The 20,979-nt window shown below is 34.4% G+C and overlaps 5 protein-coding genes across 8 annotated transcripts; 2 read left to right on the top strand and 3 right to left on the bottom strand.

The window, feature by feature from the left end:
* Nucleotides 1-382: 382 nt before the first annotated feature.
* Nucleotides 383-1,305, bottom strand: LOC127243518 (uncharacterized). The gene is made up of 3 exons (XM_051263582.1): nt 1,185-1,305; nt 941-1,085; nt 383-842 (listed from the first exon to the last, which is right to left on the bottom strand). The coding sequence occupies exons 2-3, from the start codon at nt 1,081-1,083 to the stop codon at nt 578-580; spliced, it is 408 nt and encodes a 135-aa protein (XP_051119539.1). The 5' UTR covers nt 1,084-1,085; nt 1,185-1,305; the 3' UTR covers nt 383-577.
* A 2,433-nt stretch (nt 1,306-3,738) lies between these two features.
* LOC127243342 (uncharacterized) lies at nt 3,739-8,436 on the bottom strand. Of its 4 annotated transcripts, XM_051263310.1 has the most exons (9): nt 7,972-8,073; nt 7,217-7,526; nt 6,054-6,266; nt 5,659-5,931; nt 5,406-5,508; nt 5,188-5,306; nt 4,838-5,014; nt 3,918-4,733; nt 3,739-3,757 (listed from the first exon to the last, which is right to left on the bottom strand). In XM_051263310.1, the coding sequence occupies exons 1-8, from the start codon at nt 7,977-7,979 to the stop codon at nt 3,918-3,920; spliced, it is 2,019 nt and encodes a 672-aa protein (XP_051119267.1). In that variant the 5' UTR covers nt 7,980-8,073; the 3' UTR covers nt 3,739-3,757. The 4 variants fall into 4 exon arrangements, with proteins under 4 accessions (XP_051119267.1, XP_051119266.1, XP_051119269.1 ...); XM_051263309.1 differs by lacking the exon at nt 3,739-3,757 and having other exon boundaries at nt 3,764-4,733; XM_051263312.1 differs by lacking the exons at nt 3,739-3,757; nt 7,972-8,073 and adding an exon at nt 8,163-8,436 and having other exon boundaries at nt 3,765-4,733.
* A 906-nt stretch (nt 8,437-9,342) lies between these two features.
* Nucleotides 9,343-12,240, top strand: LOC127243343 (sm-like protein LSM1B). The gene is made up of 5 exons (XM_051263313.1): nt 9,343-9,726; nt 10,961-11,029; nt 11,125-11,240; nt 11,332-11,394; nt 11,759-12,240. Exons 1-5 carry the CDS (start codon nt 9,666-9,668, stop codon nt 11,834-11,836), a joined length of 387 nt encoding a protein of 128 aa, XP_051119270.1. The 5' UTR covers nt 9,343-9,665; the 3' UTR covers nt 11,837-12,240.
* Nucleotides 12,241-13,065: 825 nt separating this feature from the next.
* LOC127243573 (uncharacterized) lies at nt 13,066-13,545 on the bottom strand. Its single transcript, XM_051263659.1, has 2 exons — nt 13,420-13,545; nt 13,066-13,377 (listed from the first exon to the last, which is right to left on the bottom strand). Exons 1-2 carry the CDS (start codon nt 13,543-13,545, stop codon nt 13,066-13,068), a joined length of 438 nt encoding a protein of 145 aa, XP_051119616.1.
* Nucleotides 13,546-17,377: 3,832 nt separating this feature from the next.
* On the top strand, nt 17,378-20,890 carry LOC127243390 (uncharacterized). The gene is made up of 5 exons (XM_051263378.1): nt 17,378-17,678; nt 18,425-19,343; nt 19,743-19,838; nt 20,204-20,340; nt 20,449-20,890. The coding sequence occupies exons 1-5, from the start codon at nt 17,467-17,469 to the stop codon at nt 20,621-20,623; spliced, it is 1,539 nt and encodes a 512-aa protein (XP_051119335.1). The 5' UTR covers nt 17,378-17,466; the 3' UTR covers nt 20,624-20,890.
* The last annotated feature ends 89 nt before the right edge of the window (nt 20,891-20,979 follow it).

Genomic DNA, 20,979 nt, shown 5'->3' with positions numbered 1-20,979 from the left:
GTGCAAAAAGCAAATAGATATTTACTTATGGGACAGATGGAATATATTTTTTTTTGTAAATTTTGTTACATTACACATTACAAATACACTCAAATTTATATTTATGTAATTATATTAATATAAAGTGGGAAAAAAAATAAAAATAAAAACTTTCACACAAATAAATATTCACTAACTACTATTTAAATACAATATTTGCATAAAAAATAAATATATTGCATTTTTCAACTGAAAAATGATGAAACTAGTATAGAAGAATCTTTGAATAAATGACATAATATTGTAAAGTAAATTTGGCCGTTGTTCATTATATTTCATTTCCCCAAAATTATTTAATTTCATATATATACTTTTTAAATTATTATATTGAAAATTTATTAAATTAAAATGTTCACTAGTAATAAAATTTATACTGTAATTACATTAATGGTAGCAAGCACATCCGAAAAGACGAAACTACCCTCGGTATCCTAGACATTCATCATTCCTACCTCAAGCAGGGTCAAATTCGGAAAATAACCGTATCGCACGCCTAAAATGACGATACTACCCTCACAATCCTAAGCCACATTTGCACTCAAGCAGGGTCATATTCGGGATCCCAGCCCCCTTCCCGAATCGTGGTCAACTTCGGGCTCTCGAAGCTCCTCCTCATGACCCGACTCATGGCCCGAATCAAACGCACCGTAGAGTCCTTCGGAGGGCCCGAAGCCCGAACCTTGTTGCAGAAGCTCAGATGTCTGTCCATGGCTTCCTCCGGGCTTATCAGCATCTTCTCGCACCTCAAAACCTCGTCTTTAACTGCCTCTGCACAAAGCCCGCAGACCCATTTTCCTCCATGCCTGAATATCGATCGATCATCCAATTAATCAAATAAATTTCAATAAAAAAACACAGAAAATTCAATCATGTCGATAATTGATTTGATTTAATTACTTACATCTCTCGAACTGTTTGGATGTACGATGGAGTGCATTCTTCAATCAGCCCGCAGCAATCGCACTCCACTGTTTGGGCCGAGATTATTGAACCCACGGGCCCTTCTAGCCCGGCCTTTATCTCACTCATCATCTTTGTCGACATCTCTGCAACACCAAACCCTAATTTTCATTATGGGAATAAACAGAAATTAAAAGTAACAGATAAAACCCATTGATGAAGGAAGAGAGAGAATTGATTATCACCTGCAGATTTTAGAGAGAGAGAGAGAATTAATTCAGATATATATATATATATATGTATATATATAAATCAAGAAAACAAAGAAGTGGTGTTTTTTGCTTTTGTAGAGAGTGTGGATTTTGCTGTGGAATGAAAGTGCTCACGCAAGAAATGCATTTCTAAAAAGGATCCTCAAGAAAAGGACATTAGAATTATTTATTTATTTATTTATTTTATTAGTGAAATTATATTAATATCGATTAGGTATAGTATAGAGACAGAAAATCAAAATTAATTCAACACCAACAATTAATAATAACGAGAAGAAAATACATACATATATATACATACATTCATGTCGGTGTACATACACATCGCCACGAGTGAATATATTTTTTATAAAAGAAAATTCATGTCATTTTTGTTAATTAAATAAATAAATAATGTGTATCTTATTAAAAGTTTAATCAAATACTTCATCCGTCCCGTAACAAATACCCTTATATATTTTTTTTAAGTAACTGTACTATCTACCTAACATTACAAATATCCTTACAACTTATAATATATTACACAAATGTCATTACTTTTATATCACACGTACTAGTAAAGTTATTTTAGTCATTTCTATTTTATTCCTATTATATTTCAATATAATACTAATATTTCTAAAACTCCGTGCAAATGGATATATAAATATGGGACGGAGGAAGTATATTTTTTGTAAAAGAAAATTTATGTCATTTTTATTGGTTGACTCCCGTTTGTAAATAAATAAATAATTAATGCGTATATTTAAACCTAAATTTTTAGGTGAGACGGTCATTTATATCATCTAACAATTTTATATTAAATCTTAGATATCCCTCAATTAAATGTACGTCTTTATTTACTTTCTAAATAAGATAGATAAAAAAATAAAATGCATGAGTTTATTGACAAAAATAAAATATTACATAGTTATAACTGACCGAAAGAATGTAATTTAGCATCATCCCACTTATAAAGTTTTTTTTTTTTTTTTTTTTTTTTTTTTTTTTTTTATAACGTGAGAACCAGCCGCCGCTACTGGAGAGTGCGCACTAAGTAAACCTCCGGCCGAACCTAATATCCTGCAAATCAAGTCCGACGAAAAAGTCACACTAGGTGAACCATGCGTGTCAGATAATTTAAAAAAGTAGCATTATACACTATATATCGCAAACCCATTAAATTCAATGGTAATTTAAATTTTTTTAATCTTATTGTAATATATATGATACATATTTTGTAATGACTTATATAAAATTATTTTAAGTATCTTAAGTATTTATATTTATTTGATTAAATAATTATTTTAATTTAAGATTTTATTTAATTAAGCATATATTTTTTAAACCAATAAATGGCTGCCACATATATATATGCTGATGTGGAATTATCTTTTTAAATATTCTCACTTTGATTTGTGACGAATAATATAATAAATGAAAATATTTAAAAAAATGGATTCCCATATAATAACGGTCAAACCTGTAGATAATTTTTCATTAAATATTTTGTGTGTTCAAACCTAATAGTGATGATTCATTAAATTAAATTAATTTCATACTAATCTTAATATGGAAGTTTCTTTTTTATATTATTTCTTGAAAAGTTCACATTTGTGTTGTGCAAATAAAATGTATATGTCGGCTGTGTATATAAATCTTGTTAAAATAAATCATTACAAAAATGTCACTTTATCATATAAATATTTAAATAAATAGTTTCATATTTGGAGTCAATAAAATGGTAATATAATAAATTTTAGGGTCACACCAAAAGGGTATAGGTGTCACTTTGTTTTATTTATGATTTTTTTTCTCATCATAATTAAGAAAGTGTCTCATTATTCAATTATTATTAATATCATGTCGATTTATAATATATTGATTTTTATTTTTATTTTTGTAATTTCTTTTCCTTCATAAAAATATACAATTTTGAAATTAAGTGTTGTCTAGAAGGAGGTGGTGATGGCAATGGAAGTTTGGAATGAATACGACAAAATTAATTTACTTTTGATTTTACGTAATTGCGATCAATTTTCTAATGATTTCATAAACTGTGAATTTAATTCATCGGCGTTTATATTTTTGACTTGTACACGCTCAAATTGCAAATAAGTTTTAAAATATCTATTTTTAAACTTTTAAAATTATAAATACACTCATTATTCTTAGATCTAATATAAAAAATAATAAATATATTCAAAAATAGTTATTTTTCTCTAAGAATAATACATATATTTATAATTTTAGGAGTTCAGATATGAAAATTCTGAAATTAACTCGTAATTTGATCGCGTATATGTCAAATACCATGGCCGAAAAATTATACCAAGAATTTATTAACCCATAAAAGAATTTAAGACAATTTAAAAAAATATAAAGATTTGGCACAATTTCATGATACTATGAATTTTGTGAAATTTAAAATAATAATAATAATATAATGACATTTATATAAAAAATTATATAAATATAAGAATATTTTTAATGCATAAAAGATAAATATATACCTTGTTATGGGACGGAGGAAGTAATAATAATATCGCACCACATCCATATTCGCCCTGTCCAAAGTGCATTAATTATTATTTTGGTGTGTAGTTTTTATCGAACATCAGACAACGAATCATCATTAGTCACTGTATTGCTCTGTTCTATTTTCATTCGAAACGAAAAAACAAAAACATCCTTTGAAAAAAAAAAAAAAAAAAATCAGATTCAGACCTAATGTATTTCTTCTTCTTCATCTTCATCCTCATCTTCCAGTTCTTTGATCAGCTTTTCAATCTGCCTTCTATACACCGGCATAAAATGATCGGCGATCATCGTCTGCGACAGCCTCAGCTTACTGTACAACGATCGCGGCGTCAGAAATATTCCCACCCGATCGCCGCTCGCCGTAGTCGCGATCGTCGTCGTGGTCGTCGAGCTGTCTTCTTCCTCTTTCCCGTCGCTCGACGGACTGCTATCGCCTTCCCGCTCGCCGTCGTCGTGAATCAGAGTCACGATGTGCATAATCTTTCCGGCGGGGAAGAATCGGTGAACTTCTTTTGTATTCGGGACTGAGCTCTGCATCTCGCCGTCGCTCACCTCGGCGATGGCCGCCGCTTCTTCTTCTCGGATCTCCTTCACCGAGCTGTCGCCTTCGTCGGACTCCACCTGGTTATACAGCTCACGCTCGATTTGCTGCCACAGCTCGACTTCCGACATGCGATCCTCGTGTCGGATTTCATCGACAACATCCTCGGGATCGGAGAGGCTGATCTCGCTTATATGTTTGTTCGAGGTCTCCATTGCTCCGACGGATGAAGATACGGGAAGCTCTACGATTTCGGAGACGGTTGTCGTTGTCGTCTTCTCGAGAAACGGCTCGAATGAGTCGCGTTGATTCGATGATTCCGGAGAGTCCTCCATTGCGTTCGAATTTATCTGATTTGCCGACGGTCTGCGGCGAGGACCCATACACGACCACGTCGATATTTGCAGGCTCGGACGGGACCAAGCCGCCTGAGCCATGCTTTGAGCCCTCTTCATAACAACCTTTATTATTACGTAAAAAAAACCCTTAGTCGACACGAATCACACAAAGAATATATGAATATATATATGTTTTTATGCGCGCAATTACTAATTTACGTTCATACCTGAGTACGGCTAGAAACAGGGCGTAGAATGGCGCCGGCGCCTGCGACTTTTGCCTTGGCGGTAGCCATTGAAGGAAGTCGGGAACCCAATGCTGACGCAGAGCGATAAACAGTACTAAGTATTCGAGTACGTTCGATTTGATTCCGCAGATCATTCAGCCAAGCAGATGCAGTTACCTGTGCAAAGATAAATGGTAATGATCGAAGAGGCCGTATAAATTCATTATATACCAAAATCGAATAATAACTTAAAGCAACCGATAACAAGCAATACTAGAAGCTACGAACATGTAGATGAATCGAGAGACCATAAAAGAACGAAGGAGGTCGTGCAAATACTCACACAGTACCTCAGCACGTAAATCGTCCACTGATGCAGCTGAAAAAGTGGGCACCAAATCGGCTCCGTTTATTACAGAAATTATGAAGTCATTTCCCGACTCGGCCAGTTCCCATGTCATGCACGCAGCTACACGAGATCAATAAAAGAAGCAATGCCAATTTGAGAAACGAAATCACAGGGACAGAATGGAACCGAAAAACCATTTCTATCAATATTAATCGGAACCTGGAGCAAATGCAACACATGTGGCAGTTGATAACTCTTTCCGTTCACGCAAAATGTATGTTAGAAGGGCAGCAGTTCCTCCACCAAGAGAATGTCCTACAATCTAAAACCACCGAATAAACAATCTTATCGACGTACAATTATTATGTGAAACCGAAAGCTACTTCCAGAAACAAAAATTTAGTCTAAAAACAAGTAATTTGAATCGAGGATGCAACAGGGTCTAGCAAGACGAAATGCAAAATGTCAAAACCTTAAGTTTGTAATCAGGATAATTGCCGAGTGCCGTAAGAAGACAAGGGGTTGCTAGCTTTGCAATCCATCTAGCAGCTGCTACCATTCCACAATGAGCGTATCCCAAAACCAGGTTGCTAACTCCTTTCTCGCAAACAACCGTATGATGGAACGGCACGACTGCTCCAGTAGCAGCCGTCAAGGTGTCCTTAATACTATGAGTTCCGCGAATTAATAAAAGGAACTGCTTTGTTTTATGATCAACCAGGACGGTGAAGGCTGGCTTTAAAATCTGCGAGATCGTACATTGTGTAATTAGGAAAATAATATAGATACAGTCATACAGAACTATTCTTAAGCTGAAGAAGAATATATACAAAACTGTTAGAAAGACGAGCACAGATGAAAACTTACTCCAGCTTTAGGTTCTTGGAGGAGAACATCTTCTTCGGAAAATCCAGTCTCCTCCAGAAACAAAGGAAAAGGTTTCTTCGAGAAATGCCAGCAGAATGTCAGCAAATTTAAAAGGTATCTGAGCTCTGCAGCAATTTCGGGTCCTTTAAGCTGTAAACTTTCTTTACCTCCAAATTCGCGACTTACGTGCAATTGACCCTGCAAAATTTTGCTCTAAATGACAAAAATCGAGATTGTGAAATTAAAACTGCTGATAGATGTGTATGCAGGCCTCCGTAGGCTATTTGTAGTCTTTTGTATCTGATTAAGAAAAGTAGCGCTATCATCCTTTACATATTAAATGCATTTGACATTGCTCGTGTGCAAAGAGATATGCCATGTAAGTCAGTTATACACAGGGAAGAAAATCATTTGTAAAAGAGAAATTAATTGCTCAAAACAATAATTGAAAAAAATACCAAAACAACAACCTCATACGATGCAGTAGTGTCATTTTATCATGTTAGGTGTTACAAGAGAATGACGTGAGGGTTGATCAAATAGAGTTAATGGGTTACCCCAAAGTTAAATGCGTCAACAGAACATCTTTCAGGGGATATACATGCAAATCAAAGAACAAGTAATTCTACCTTAACCGGGTATTATTTAACTCAATTAACCACTTCACTTGCAAAATCAATGAAAAGTGATATTTCCCACTTATCGAACTCAAAACTATTCAAATAATTAACGAACATAAGGGTACTCCTAAGTCAAGATAGAGTGAGCAGGTTGTCGTCATGACAATTCAAACTTCTCAAGTGCAATTGTGATCAATAAGTTAAAGGGTTCAAAAGTCACCAAATCCTAATTGCAGCAAAAAAATAGTGAAATATGTAGCGCATAGGGACAAACTACAGCAGGCCGCGTTTGTTTAAAATATCTAACCAAGAGAGAGGATTTCTAAATGCCAAGAAAAACAATCAGATCCCACCAAGACAAGTCAACCTAATTCGTATAACAGCAATAAAGTTTCGAAACCCATTACTACGCATAACCATACAAACAAATGCAAGAAATTATAAATAAATAATAAGTTAGAATTTCTTTCTTTCGAAAAATTCTATCATAACGCTCCCTAACATTATTGCTAGGATCAATTCCAATCATCTTCACTTACATACCTGCCTTTTCAAAAGGAAGCTAATCCCGAAAGCCAAATCTCCAATTGGCCACTTCCCCAAAGTCTCTGAATAAGTGAATCTAAGGGTCTCCGATAAGGTTGAAATTGTCTCTAGCCACGTTGCAGGCGCTTGTATAAGTCTGTGAGACACTCTATCCGATCCTAATTGAGCATGGCTATGCACCTCACCCCCATTTTCATCGTCACCAACTTCTGGATCTGATTGCAGCTTCTTGTTCAGTGTATAATACAGAAGTGCAGCTGCACCTGCAGCCGTGGCCATTGTGGCCGTCGCCATGAATATCGAAACCCTGCAATAAACATTAATTACATTAAGCCATAGCTAAAATTAAAACCCAACCATGAAGTAGAACAATAACAAACTAGAATGAACAAATGAACTGCAATCTTACAGCAGGGAACTCCATGAACATCATCAAATTATATAACATTCCAAATTTTTTTCGATAACAATAAACTCCAAAAATTGAATCCTAACATCAATCCTGACAACTAAGAATATACAATATATATCCAATTAGATTCTGGCCATTAAACCCACGACGACCCCACCCTCTAAATCAAACAACAGGTTTTTGTGGTCCATGGCGAAGCCGAAGAAGATTTCAATTTATCAAAACAATAGACTGAAAATCATTTCATTTCGTATTCATCTTGACTCAGAAATCCCTAATTTCTTAACCTTAGACAACCAAAAAGAACACCAAAATGAAAAGCCAATCCAACTGAGTCAACCTGATCATGATCACAATCTGGAGAAGCTAAACCCTAGAAAACCCAATTCGAACAAGCATTTAAAACATCTGAAATGAAAAAAACATATATATATATATATTCAAAAAAATAAAAAATAATTTTGTCGCAGGAAGAAACAAAGAAAAACAAGAGAATATCCAAAACAAATCATTACAAGGCAAATTACGGACCTGAATTAATGGATGGGTCTGAGCGAAAATAGGCAACGGATGGTCGAGGTTTTGGCTTCAAATCCAAGGGAAACAACAAGATGAAGCCAACAAGGAAAGCATATATATATATATATATATTGCAAAAATCAAACAGCAGTGAAGTCAACAAAAAAAAGGATTAACTTGAAAACGGAATCCTTTGTTTATCCCTAAATTGGAGAAATTCTGTCTCGGATTTTGATTTGGAAAAGGGGAAGGTTCTACGCTGCGTGGTGGTTTTGGCGAATCGAATCTCACTGGTTTTGAAGAAATACTTTTATTTCTATGGAATTAATTACTTATATACTATATGAAATATTCAGTACGGACATTTATAAATACGAAATATTTTTGAAATAGGGATTATTATAAATTTTAAATTATAAATTTTAAAATATATAATTAAAACGTATAATTATATTTTTTTTAAAAAAAAAAAAAGATAAAATAATTAATAATTAATTAAAAAATATATTAATAAAAATATAATTATATTAAAAAATTATAAATTATAAAATTTAGAATAGAATTAAAATGTACAATTGTGAATATAATTGTTCTTCATTCATCTCTTAACCATCAATCTATTTTTTATTTTGATTTGTGTTATAACAAAGTATCTATTTTCTTTTTATAGTATTTTTTTAATTTTCAATATATTATACAATAACATTACATTTTTATTATACAATAAAATTAGCTTAATTTTTTTAATATTTATTTATATTATTACATCTCATCTCAATATAGTACTAATACTTTTAAACCAAAAAATGAATAGATATGATAAGGGGAGTATTAAAATTGTGTTAAAAAAATATATCTATTTATTTTATAGACTATTATTATTATTATTATTATTATAACAACTTGAAAATTGTGTGACAAGTCTTCTTGGATATTATTATTATTTTTTGTTTTATATTGTGAAAATTGTATGGTAAATAGATTGGAGGTTCAAAAGTTTGAATTCATGACCTGTTATACAGTTATTTTATTATTATTTTAATATTTTTTATTGAAAAATTTAACTCAAATTTTATTATTGTCATTTTTTAAATAATTCAAATTAAATTTTTATTTTTATCTTATATTAAAATTAACTTTAAATTTATAATATAATAGTAAAACATTTATTGTCAACCTTCGGCTTCACCCCTACTTAGCGAGTCTGGAGTACGAATTCGATAAGACTTCATGCCCTTCACCGAGAGTGATTAGGGTTTCCTTTCCCAGATCTAATCTTCACCCAAACCCGACCCCAATTCCCCCAATTCCAATTAATTTCTCGAATCAGGTATTTTAGTGTCTGGGATTGAAGTTTCAGATCACCATTGAGTACTTCTTTCTTCTTCGAACGGAGGTGTAGGCGTCAGAAACCCTCGACGAATTCAAGCTGCCAATGCAATTTGGGTTGGTTAAAAATTGCTGGAGTTTTCGGAGGAGTATTGGAAAAGTTACAGCCTTGTTTTGAGTGCGCCAATGTCTTGGGCAGGACCGGAGGATATCTATCTTTCTACATCGCTTGCTAATTATCTTGACAGTAAGTTATTGAGATTTTGAAATTCTGAAGTCTTTGAATGTTTTTGTAATTTTCTTTCAACTTATTAGTCCTTTGAATGTGTTTTTTTGGCTTTTGGAGTTCGTTGTTGACATTCTGAAGTCAATATGGTGTTCTGTTGTGTTTCTATCAGTGTTCTTGATTTCTTTTGGGGTTATTTTGTACTGCCAATTGTGATTCTTGAAATTCTTGTTTGGATCTTCAAATTAGTATTATTGGTGCTTTTTTGAATTATATACGTTGAGGTTTACTTTTCTTTTATGAGATTGATGTTTTGTGTGCATAGGCTGAGGATATTGTGTGTCTGTTGGATGTGCATTTTGGGGTTATGAGTTGCTTTGAATTGATTATATTGTGTTTTCATCGTATAAAGTTGTAGAATTTAGTAAGCCATAGGCTAAAGGAGTTATCAAGAACTCAAACTGTTGTGGATTTGGACTAGAAATGCTGTTAATGCTTCTAAATGCTGAAAGCTTTATGAATCTAATATGATTTTGTTGCATTTTTTGACTGACTGGTTGCTGGCCCGCTGTGGCATTTGAATCCGACCTTAATTGATAGATAGAGTGGTGTTGTTAATCCTATCTTTGGACCCGTCTTCTTTATGTTTCTATCATAATCCTTTTTCCTTTGTAAGTGAATTTCTTCATTATGAAGAATAGATGGTGTGTTTGTTTGGGGGTTTGGATTTTGGGTTTTTGGATTCGAATAGTAAAATATAAATAGGTGTTGATATGATGTTTTAATTGTAAAATTGATTTTTAATATAATAAAAAAATAAAAATAGATGTTTTACTCGATGTTTTTTAGAGAAAAAAATTGGTGAGTTGTAGAAATTTTTTAAAGTTTGATAAAAGAACACACCCGTAGAGATTTGTATAATGAGGTTTGGAAATGGATCGTCTTGTTTTGATAAAGGTAATTGCTGCCAATTTGTTCTGCTGTTTGTTGCATTTTCAAATCCGGGAAGTATTTCTCTGTTCATTGTTTCAACCGCTAAATCCATGGCGTGGTTTTACTGGCTTTCTATTTTGGAACTCGGCTCTAACCAAATGAAAAAAGATACAATTTTTTTTATAAAGTGCATTTGTTGTCGAGAGTCTTGAAGCTTCAATGGTTTAATGTCGTTGTAGTTTAAAGTAGAATGTTCTTGTTGGTCTTTTGGTGAACTTTTATGTTACATTGCTAATCGAAACATGCTCTTCTCATTTTCCAGAGAAACTTCTTGTATTGCTTCGCGATGGGCAGAAACTTGTTGGGATTCTTCGTTCCTTCGATCAATTCGGTACCGATTTAGAACCATCATTGATATTTCAAGTCTACACCCCCTCGATTTTTATCTCTTTAAAATAATAATGTTATGATATCTCACATACACAGCTAATGCCGTTCTAGAAGGAGCATTCAATCGTGTAATCGTTGGTGATATGTACAGCGACATTCCGTTAGGTCTATATGTAATTCGCGGAGAAAATGTAGTCTTGATTGGGGAACTGGTGCGCCAATCTCCATTTGCTAACTTCTCCCAATATTTACTTTGATTACATTTTCTTTTTCACCATTTTAACTTTTGAAATGACGATTTAGGACACGGATAAGGAGGAGCTCCCGCCACATATGACCTGCGTCTCGGCTGATGAGATACTACAAGTAAGCCCTGCTATCCAAACTCTGTACACGAGCTATTTTCAATATGTCTGTAAATTTAGAACTTGAATCGGGATCCAATCATACTTTCAAATCAAACCTGTGACCTTGAACCGAGCTAAAATATTCTGAGATAAAGTTCGATTTTTTATCCAAGGCGTGAAAATTAAGGGCAAAGTCTAAAATATGAAAAATGGCCTGAGTAACAAGCAAGAATCAAGCAGAAATCTACTATGTCACGAATTCTAAGTTTCTTCTCTCTGTTCTTCACGCCATGGATTAACAATTTAACTTCATTACGGATTAAGTTCAATCAGATCACAGATTTTCACCATTTTTATGGTTTATGCTTTTCCCATTTTCTCAGGCACAGAGAGCCGAGCGGGAAGCTTCAGAACTCAAGGGTACTATGAAAAAGCGGATGGATTTTCTCGACATGGATTAATGATACACTATGGTTGACGACACCTCTGACAGTATGCAATATTTGCGCTACTTTGTGTCAATATTCATTCTGATTAAATTCCCATTCGGTAGAACCATGCATTGCGCCTTATTTTCATTTTCGTAGAAACAAATAGCGATTAGAGAGACAATGTTGGTTTAGGCAGTGGATTTTTTCTCCCTTTTTTTCGTCGGTCTGTCTGCGTGGGGGTCGACAAATCCTTGGAGTTCTTCCATATATTTTGTTTGGAGGGATTCTGGAATTTGTTGGTATTGGCAAGATGTATAGACTAGTGGCAATGCAATGGCTTTTGTCATCTGATCTTATTTGCTTTGCTGTGATCTAAGCAGAAAAAGATGTTCTTGTGATTTAATAGGGTGATGTTTTAAGGGCCTTTTGATCTATTGATTATCCATCACTTTCTGCATTTTGTCATCAAATTTGCACATAGTTTTGAATTTGACTTTGTCAGGGTGCTAATTTAAATTAATCAGTATTGTGCGGACAACTATTTATATATTCAATTTTTTTATTAAAAAATTTCTTTTACTTCGTATTAACTTGTTTGTCTAATTTTCAAACTACGTTTTATTTTATATTAAAATTAACCAATACAACACTATGTTAATTAAAGTTGGAATTTAATTTAAATGAGTATATTTGATGGACCGAGGGAGTATTAACATTAAAAGTTTACTTGGAAAAATATATTTTTATAAAATTTTATATTTAACATTACTCCATTCAATAGATAGCAGACATCGGAAAGACTTTCGGGTACAATTCAGGCGTAATGTAGCCGAAGAAACGTCAGTTGGTAGGCTATATCTACTTAATGAAAAAAAAAATAGGCTCCAATACTATGTTAGAAATTTTGGAGGAATATAATACAATTGTGTTATTGATCATCAAGATAAAGGGCTTAAATAGGCAATACAAAAAGGACTCCTGGACTCAAATATAATTAATCTAATCTATGAATAAGACCAAATTTTAATATAAAGCAAATTAATAAGTCAGTCTCTTGACACGAATCTCTCCAACAACAAGTCAACCACTGCTCCTGTTACGTCGGGTACTCCAAGCTCCACTAAGTATTGTATAACATGATTTCCTTATTCATTTTCATTCAATGGGAGTGTTTGTCTTGCTACCGTAGAAGTAAGAAATTTCCATGAATAGAAATCACCAACCACATAGACATAAGAAATTATTTTTGAAATCAAGCATCATCCATATTTATTGGTACAAATGTCAACTGAATTCTTCCCCAAAGCCTCAATGAATAGCTTATATTCTTGGAAGTGAAAGTGCTCCAAAAAGTGCATAATAACAGCATGACCATAAGGATTTTTTTTGAAATTAACAATAATCTGGCTAAAAACAAATGTCACCGTCAATACTTGCTTCCAGCTCTTCAGATTAGATAACAATGTTTGTACAACTTGTGCTCCCAATGAATGTGAGCAGACGTATACAAGTTTGGAGTCGGAACTTAGCACATTAACAAGCAACTCAGACATTTGTACTTCGGTGCAAACCTAAAAAAGTTTGCGTATAACAAAATTGGCGACATAATGTACCATTAAGTCGTGGATGTTATGCTTCAACGCAGCATCAATGATAGCTCCAATGAATTTATGATCTCCCTCCTCCAGCCTCTTCTCGAGGAATCGTCGCCCCTCAGAATTCATGGCGTCCACATACATAGGTGATCTCAGATGCTCCCTCCAAAGATGATGAGTTCTTGTGAAGATAATAACTATTTTGAGAGGGAATTAGACATAAGGTTATTTGAAAACAATGTTTTGAGGTTGTGAACATATATTTCATTGTCGGAGAGTATTTAAAATAAATAAATAAAATTAAAATTTCTCCCTCCAAAAATAAATAACACTCCAAGTCGCGAGATTTATAATTTCATAACAATATATTTGGATTGAGATATCCTCTAGATATTTTATTATTTAATCTTAAATAAAGATATACCAAGATATCTTATTTTTCATATCCTCTTTTTAATCTCACTAATATCAAAAATATATACAAAAGTAACTATTTTAAAATATTTAAATATAGTAATAATATCCATGTAGATATCCTAACAAATAATTTTCAAATCAAGATAATTACTGTTAAATCTTTATCCGCCCTATATATATAGATATAGGTCTCTCTATAGGTACAATTACATTAACCCTAACTTCTCTGTAGCGATTCGAAGCAGCTCTACAATGGCGTCGACGACTTTCGATGATCTTCCCAACGAAATTGCAGACCTAATATTCGAGAAGCTATGGACATTCGATCGAGCTCGATCAAGACTCGTATCAAGGGCATGGAACGCCGCTCTGACTGATAAAACTCTCCCTCAGGCAGCTTCCGAGCTTCCATGGCAGATCCTGAAAGCCCAAGGGGATTGTGCACGAAAGCCCAAGGGGGTTATAGATATTGAAAAACCTGGCGGAGGAATACACAGATTCGAATTTCCGGTCGCCGGCTGCTGGCACTGCTGCGGCTCCTCCAAGGGTTGGCTCCTCCTCGGCGGCGGCCGCGACGTTGATGTTTTGCAGACGATGCTATGGAATCCGATCTCCGGCGAGGTTCGGAATCTTCCTTCTCTATCTCCGCTTGATCAATTTTTCCGGCAGACCTCTTTTCGCTATTCTGGTCAGGATTTTGCCCAATTTTATATCTCGAAATTTCACGTCTTCTCCACGGACTCCATCGCGGTCGCCGTCGCCGTCATCTTGCGGGTTCGGGTCGCCGCTCAATTGGTGGTTTGTCGGCCGGAAGACTCGCGGTGGGCGGTGGTGAAGATGAACGCCGGCGACGCCCCTGTGGCGGATATCTTATTTCATGGAGGGAAGCTTTTCGTCTACTGCAATATGCTCAACCCTAACTGCAATATGCTCGAGCCGCCGATACCCCGCGACGTATCTGGAACGGTAAAGGCCTATCTGCAACAACGATCCGCGACGGCGAACCATGTGCTCAACCCTAACGAAGAAGAAGAAGACGACGAACTTATCAGAAACGGCGGCCGCACCGTCGATCTGGATGGCGGCGGCAGCGTGGAATTGGAGCAGCTGACAATGGTGTATGGATCCAAAGCAATTAAAACTCGAAAAATTGACCGTTTCAATCGACTTGTATACGGCGATCACTTGGTGGCGCCGGCTGTGGCGCCGCCGGATAACGGCGGCGAGTTACTGGTGGCGAGCGTCTTGGTGAGGATTACGCCGTGGGACCGCATCGCATTTGGGGGGCTTGAGGTTTGCAAGATTAAGAATGTCGCCGGAGACTTACCGCCGGCGGCGGCGAAGGCGGAGAGCGTGGGGCGGCAGGCGATATTTGTGGGAGGAAAGAGTGAGGCGGTGGCGGTGGCGGTGGGTGATGACGATGAGAAATTGGGGGTTTTTGGCGACGACTTATATTTCATAACTGGAGGTACGATGGAGGAAATGAGGGACGTTTTGGAATACAGAGAAGGAGGAATCAACCTGCGGGGAGGGAAATTATGTGTTAAGTGGAATTATAAGGTTCGGAATTCGGGTGTTAGGAGCAGCGACGTTGGGTGGTTTATGCCCAAACTCCATTGATGTTGAATTAGGGTTAGGGTTCTGTTGCTGCTGCGGCTTCGGGAAGAAGAAGAAGACTGCATTAATTTCAAAATTAGCAGTTGTGATCGCAAAATTTTGTTATTTATTTAATTTTTTGATGCGAGAATGCAATGATACTTTTGTTTTGGTAGTATGTTTGCTCAGTTTTTTAGATAATTATCCTTTTTGTTATGAATTTATAAATTTATATATGACAGAGATTAAAATTAATAAATAAATCAATGGTAAAAATATAAAATTTGTCTTTAAAAAAAAAATAGGACATTGTTGGACTACGACATTAGTAAGGAAGTAATATTTTTAATATTTAATTATTATTTTTAATAAATATGGTGAGCACGATTTATCATTCTTTTGATAATTTTTTTTCTAATTTTATTACTTTATTCGTCCCTTTATTTTTTTTTACGTAGTTTTAGAAATATTAGTTGGGATATAGTAAAAATAAAATAGAAATGACTAAAATAATCTTATTAGTATGTGTGATATAAAGGTAATGACATTTATGTAATATATTGTAAGTTGTAATGGTATTTGTAATGTTAAGTAGATCACGGTTATTAAAAAATGAAATAAATACTTTGTTATGGGACGGAATAGGACGGACTAAAATGGATACTTTGTTATGGGACGGATGAAGTATTTAAATTATGTTGTTTTAAAAAATATATATTTTTTTTTCTCTTACCATTAAAGTATTATAATACGAAATTCAAACTAAATTTTTTCAAAATCAAGCAAAAAAAAAAAACACACCATGTAACAAAGAATATGGCTAGATTTTAAATTATTATTCAAATAAACAAAAAAATCCACCAACTAACAACGCTCCTAATAATAGTTATTTTTACTCAATTATCTCTTTTATCTTTCATCCACATTATATTTATCTATAATAAATCACATTTAACATATTACCCTTATTATTTAATAAAATCACAATAATTTATTTATTTCTATATATTTTTATTATGTAATAATATATATAAATAATTTATTTATTTATACATATTTCTATATATTTTTATTATGTAATTATATTTTAACTTTTAAAATATCAATCTACATAAATTTTAATAATTAAAATTATTTGATAAAAAAAGTTAACATATATATTAATCAAAAATAATATAAAAAAGAATCGTAATATAATATAAACCCATAAAATAAATATATTAACAATATAATTTACAGAATTATTATTTTTATTGTCAAATCATATTCAAGAAAATTGATTAATAAAATCTAAATATATTTATAATAATTTATGTTAAATTTAAATTTTTTTAAAATTTAAAATTTCAAAAGAATTTGAATAATTTTTAATTTGTTTTATTATTTTATTTATTTTTTGTTGAAGATAATAAATTTTAATAACTATATTTCTTATTAAAGTTAAACCGTTTTGTTATAGTAAAAAATAATGATAAAAGGTAAAGAAAGAATGATTGTAACTTGTAATCGAGGCTCTAAAGTCAGCGGAAGTTGTATTAGGTTTTATTTATTTAATATTATTTATTTATTAAAAATTATTATATCAAATATTTTTTTCTACAACAAATAAAATATATTTTTTTTAATATAAATTTTAAGAATTTTAACGTATAAATATTAAATATATTAATTTTTATTTAAATTATATATATATTGTAAAATGGAACCTTTAAAATGGCCCAAGAGTATTTAATAAAATAATATTTTAATAAAAAACTCAAGCATTCGAACTCCATAAAGAAACGAACCGTAAATCCGTAATGATTGAATATTGATGCTATGAGAATTTCATACTATTTATTAAAATATTATTATTTTACGCGTTAAAAGAAATGCTAAGCTACGATTGGCGGTGTAGGTGCGCTCGTCGCAGGGGATCGTAGCCTTCGAACTCAGCGATGAGTCCACGAATGTTTAACAATGGTGGAAGACAGTCCGGGGTCTCCATTTCAGCGTCAGATCTCTCTCAGTCTAGCTGCAGATCCGAGCTCAACTTGATTGCACGCGCCGCCGATGTGTCGATTGAGCTTCCTGATTTCTGCTCTGCCGCTGGCGGCGGCGGCTCTGCTGCTTTGGTCTCGAGCGGTTGACGCGTCGGTGCATGAGTACGCCGGCCAGAAATTCGTCGGAAAAGGAAATGCTTTCGTTGTCCACGGTGGAAGCGAGGGGATTTACTCTTCTGCTCCTGGACTGAATGAATCTTCGCCCGGAGATTCGTTTATACGGTGAATTGAATGAATCCCTTCGCATTGTTGTTATTGCTGTTTCGATTTGTGGAGATCTATGCTGGAAATTGACTTGGAAATTAGCTTTTGCGTCGGTTGGGGCTTAATAGGCAAATGTGAGATCATGCATTAGCAGAGAGCTTAGTCAATGCTTGGTTGCCTGGGCATGATTTTGCTTGCACTTATTGCTGGTTTTGCAGATGATGAAGCATTTCTAGTTACATTAGTTGGTGTGCGAACATAATTTGGATTTTTTTTTTTTTTTTTTATGATCGAATTGTGCCGTAGTTGCTGTTAATTCATCCTCTTTTTGGCGATGTACGAGATTCAGAATCTAGTAGCTGAGTACTGTATGATTTAGATAGTTATTGACTGATACTGAATTTGGATGATCTAGAACTAAAAACTGTATTATGTTCTTGTTTGTGTTTTAGGAATAGCATAAATCGAACTGAAAATAATTGTCAGGGTGTGATGATTTGAAAGGAAAATCAATGTTTGATTTGCCATTTTTCTCTAGGTAAAAAAATAAGTTGCCATTAAATGAATACTGTGAAAATAATTTCGAATGCACAGACAAAATCATTGAAGTTTCATATATGTATCTTGTAGACTGAAATCGATCCTTTCCAAATGGACATTGTAGTCTTGTTGTCTTATCAAAATTTGGACCTGTGAACCTCTTAATGTCAGAGTTTATTGGTTTTTATCTTAACAATGTCTAATCTTGTCGTTGTTGCAACCAGGTTCGATAAGATTGTCTTCCGGAGACCTGAGAAGCTTTCTAACTTCAGTTCAGGATCAGTTTATGCACTTCTGTTTGAGGTTGATGACAGGGAGACAATTGGTGGTTCGGCATATGGAGGTCAAAGAGCTGTGTGCTGCACGGCAGATCTGGCAAAGCTCGGAGTCTGCAAGGAAGGGCAGATCATTCACCGTCCATCTGCTGGTAATCCAGGTTGGCCTCAAGTATTCGGTGCCTCATTTGATATGGATACAACAGAGACTTCTCTACAGTCGACATCTATACAAATTACGAAATCAGGAATGTATAACTTATACTTCATTCACTGTGATCCGAAGCTTAAAGAGGTTGTTGTTGATGGTAAAACTGTCTGGAAAAACCCCACTGGTTACCTGCCTGGTAGAATGGCGCCACTGATGAATTTCTATGGATACATGTCTCTTGCATTTGTGCTACTTGGAATTTTCTGGTTTTCGCAGTACGCCAGATTCTGGAGAGAAGTTCTTCCTCTACAAAACTGTATCACACTGGTTATAACATTGGGAATGTTTGAGATGGCGTTGTGGTACTTTGATTATGCTGAGTTCAACGAAAGTGGAGTAAGACCAACTGGAACAACTATCTGGGCCATTACCTTTGGAACTGTGAAACGTACTGTTTCACGATTGATCATCCTCATTGTTTCGATGGGTTATGGCGTTGTCAGACCTACTTTAGGTGGCCTCACATCGAAGGTTATTTTACTTGGAGGGACTTTCTTTGTTGCATCAGAATTACTTGAAGTGATTGAAAATGTTGGTGCTGTAAGTGATCTCTCCGGGAAAGCTATATTTATATTTGTCCTCCCGGTGGCAATTTTGGATGCTTTCTTCATCATCTGGATATTTACGTCCCTATCTTCGACTTTGAATAAGCTTCAGGTACTTGATTCTCGGTTTTATGTTTATGAATTTAGCATTACTTGGAAGTTGCTTCAATCTTGTTTGGTTTTGTTTCAAAAGGTTGACCGATATTGTCAGTACTTTATATTTGGGTTTTACTGTATTATTATGCCATCCAAATCTTGGTAATAGACTCAAGTAGATACTACTGGTGCTGCAATGAAGCTTATTGATTTGTTGCCTTTTGTGTTTTATAGAAATACATATTTTTCTTGGAATTTCATACTAAAAAGTTACTCCTTTCCTGGTCTGAACTTCGAATAAATTGGTTCTCTCAATGACAATTTCGAAAATTGCACGAATTTGTGACTTGTATTTCCATCTAATTTTTATCAAGTGAAATAACTGGTTCAAGTTCTTGGTGCTTGACATTATCAGGCCAGGAGAATGACTGCCAAGTTAGAGATTTACAGAAAGTTCACGAATGCATTGGCCACTGCAGTAGTTCTGTCTATTGGGTGGATTTTCTACGAGGTAATTTGGTGTAATATCTATTTGTAGTTGAATATCCGTCGTATTATCACTCCCGTATCTGCGGGCTTATTGCTAGATGTTGATCACATCAACTCTGAGAAAGTGTAATGAAATCGAATGAGGTCATTTTATGGGGAGGGATGAAGTTGGTAATATTTATAGTTGTCAGAACAGTCGAAATGGGCAGCTAGTTTCTCAATTAACAAAGACTCTAGACAATGATTAATCAAGCCAAATGGTTATGTGGTATTTAATGGCGACGTGCAGAGTTAATTATAGAACTAAAAAATGTTAAAAGGAAGGTGATTTTGTACATATGTCTTGAATTTGATACCAAATGGCTTTTCCATGGCTTTATTATGCAGCTTCATTTCAAGTCACACGATGTTTACAATGAGCAATGGCGCAATGCTTGGATTATTCCTGCCTTCTGGCAAGTGTTGTCTTTCTCGCTCTTGTGTGTCATATGCGCTCTTTGGGCGCCGTCACAGAACTCAATGAGGTAATACTATCTTGTCCTCAATTCTGGTATTTATTCGTTGTTTCGTGATGATCCAACTTCAAGACAACTTTTTTACTTTTTTTGTCGCTCTAATAATTTCGTTGGTAGATATGCTTACTCTTCCGAGGATCCTGAAGAAATTTTTGACAAAGATGACACTTTAAAACTCATCAAACCAATCCCTTTGACCCCTACGGATGCTGCAACGAGCCCTGACACCAGATCGGCCATGAGTGGCAATGGTTTAACCCATACCGATCTTGAAGAAGAAAAGACTGCATAAGGTCAGATGTATTATATCTGTGCAACTGTAACATTAATTTATAAGGATACCGATCTTGGGAATACATGATTTGTCACCATTCTGTTATAGAAATTACGAGCGGATGGAAAAGGAGTATAGCTAATTAGATTTGTGGAATCTGTCGATCGGGTAGTCCTAGTTTTCTCCTGTCTTGCTTTCTTGCTTGTCACACATCCATCACTGCTGTTTACACATATTTATTCATTGAATTTCATATCTAACTAACAGTTAACAATATGATTTACTGATCTCCGGATCCCCGCGAGCTTTTGGAATCATCTTCATTCGAACTTTCTTGAGTAGAAATGTTTAATCCTGCACTCAACTGCTCATTG

Source organism: Andrographis paniculata, unplaced genomic scaffold (assembly GCF_009805555.1).
Source record: "Andrographis paniculata isolate CXL003 unplaced genomic scaffold, ASM980555v1 Contig95END, whole genome shotgun sequence".
NCBI classification, from domain to species: Eukaryota; Viridiplantae; Streptophyta; class Magnoliopsida; order Lamiales; family Acanthaceae; genus Andrographis; species Andrographis paniculata.
This window is presented reverse-complemented; position numbering and strand designations above follow the sequence as displayed.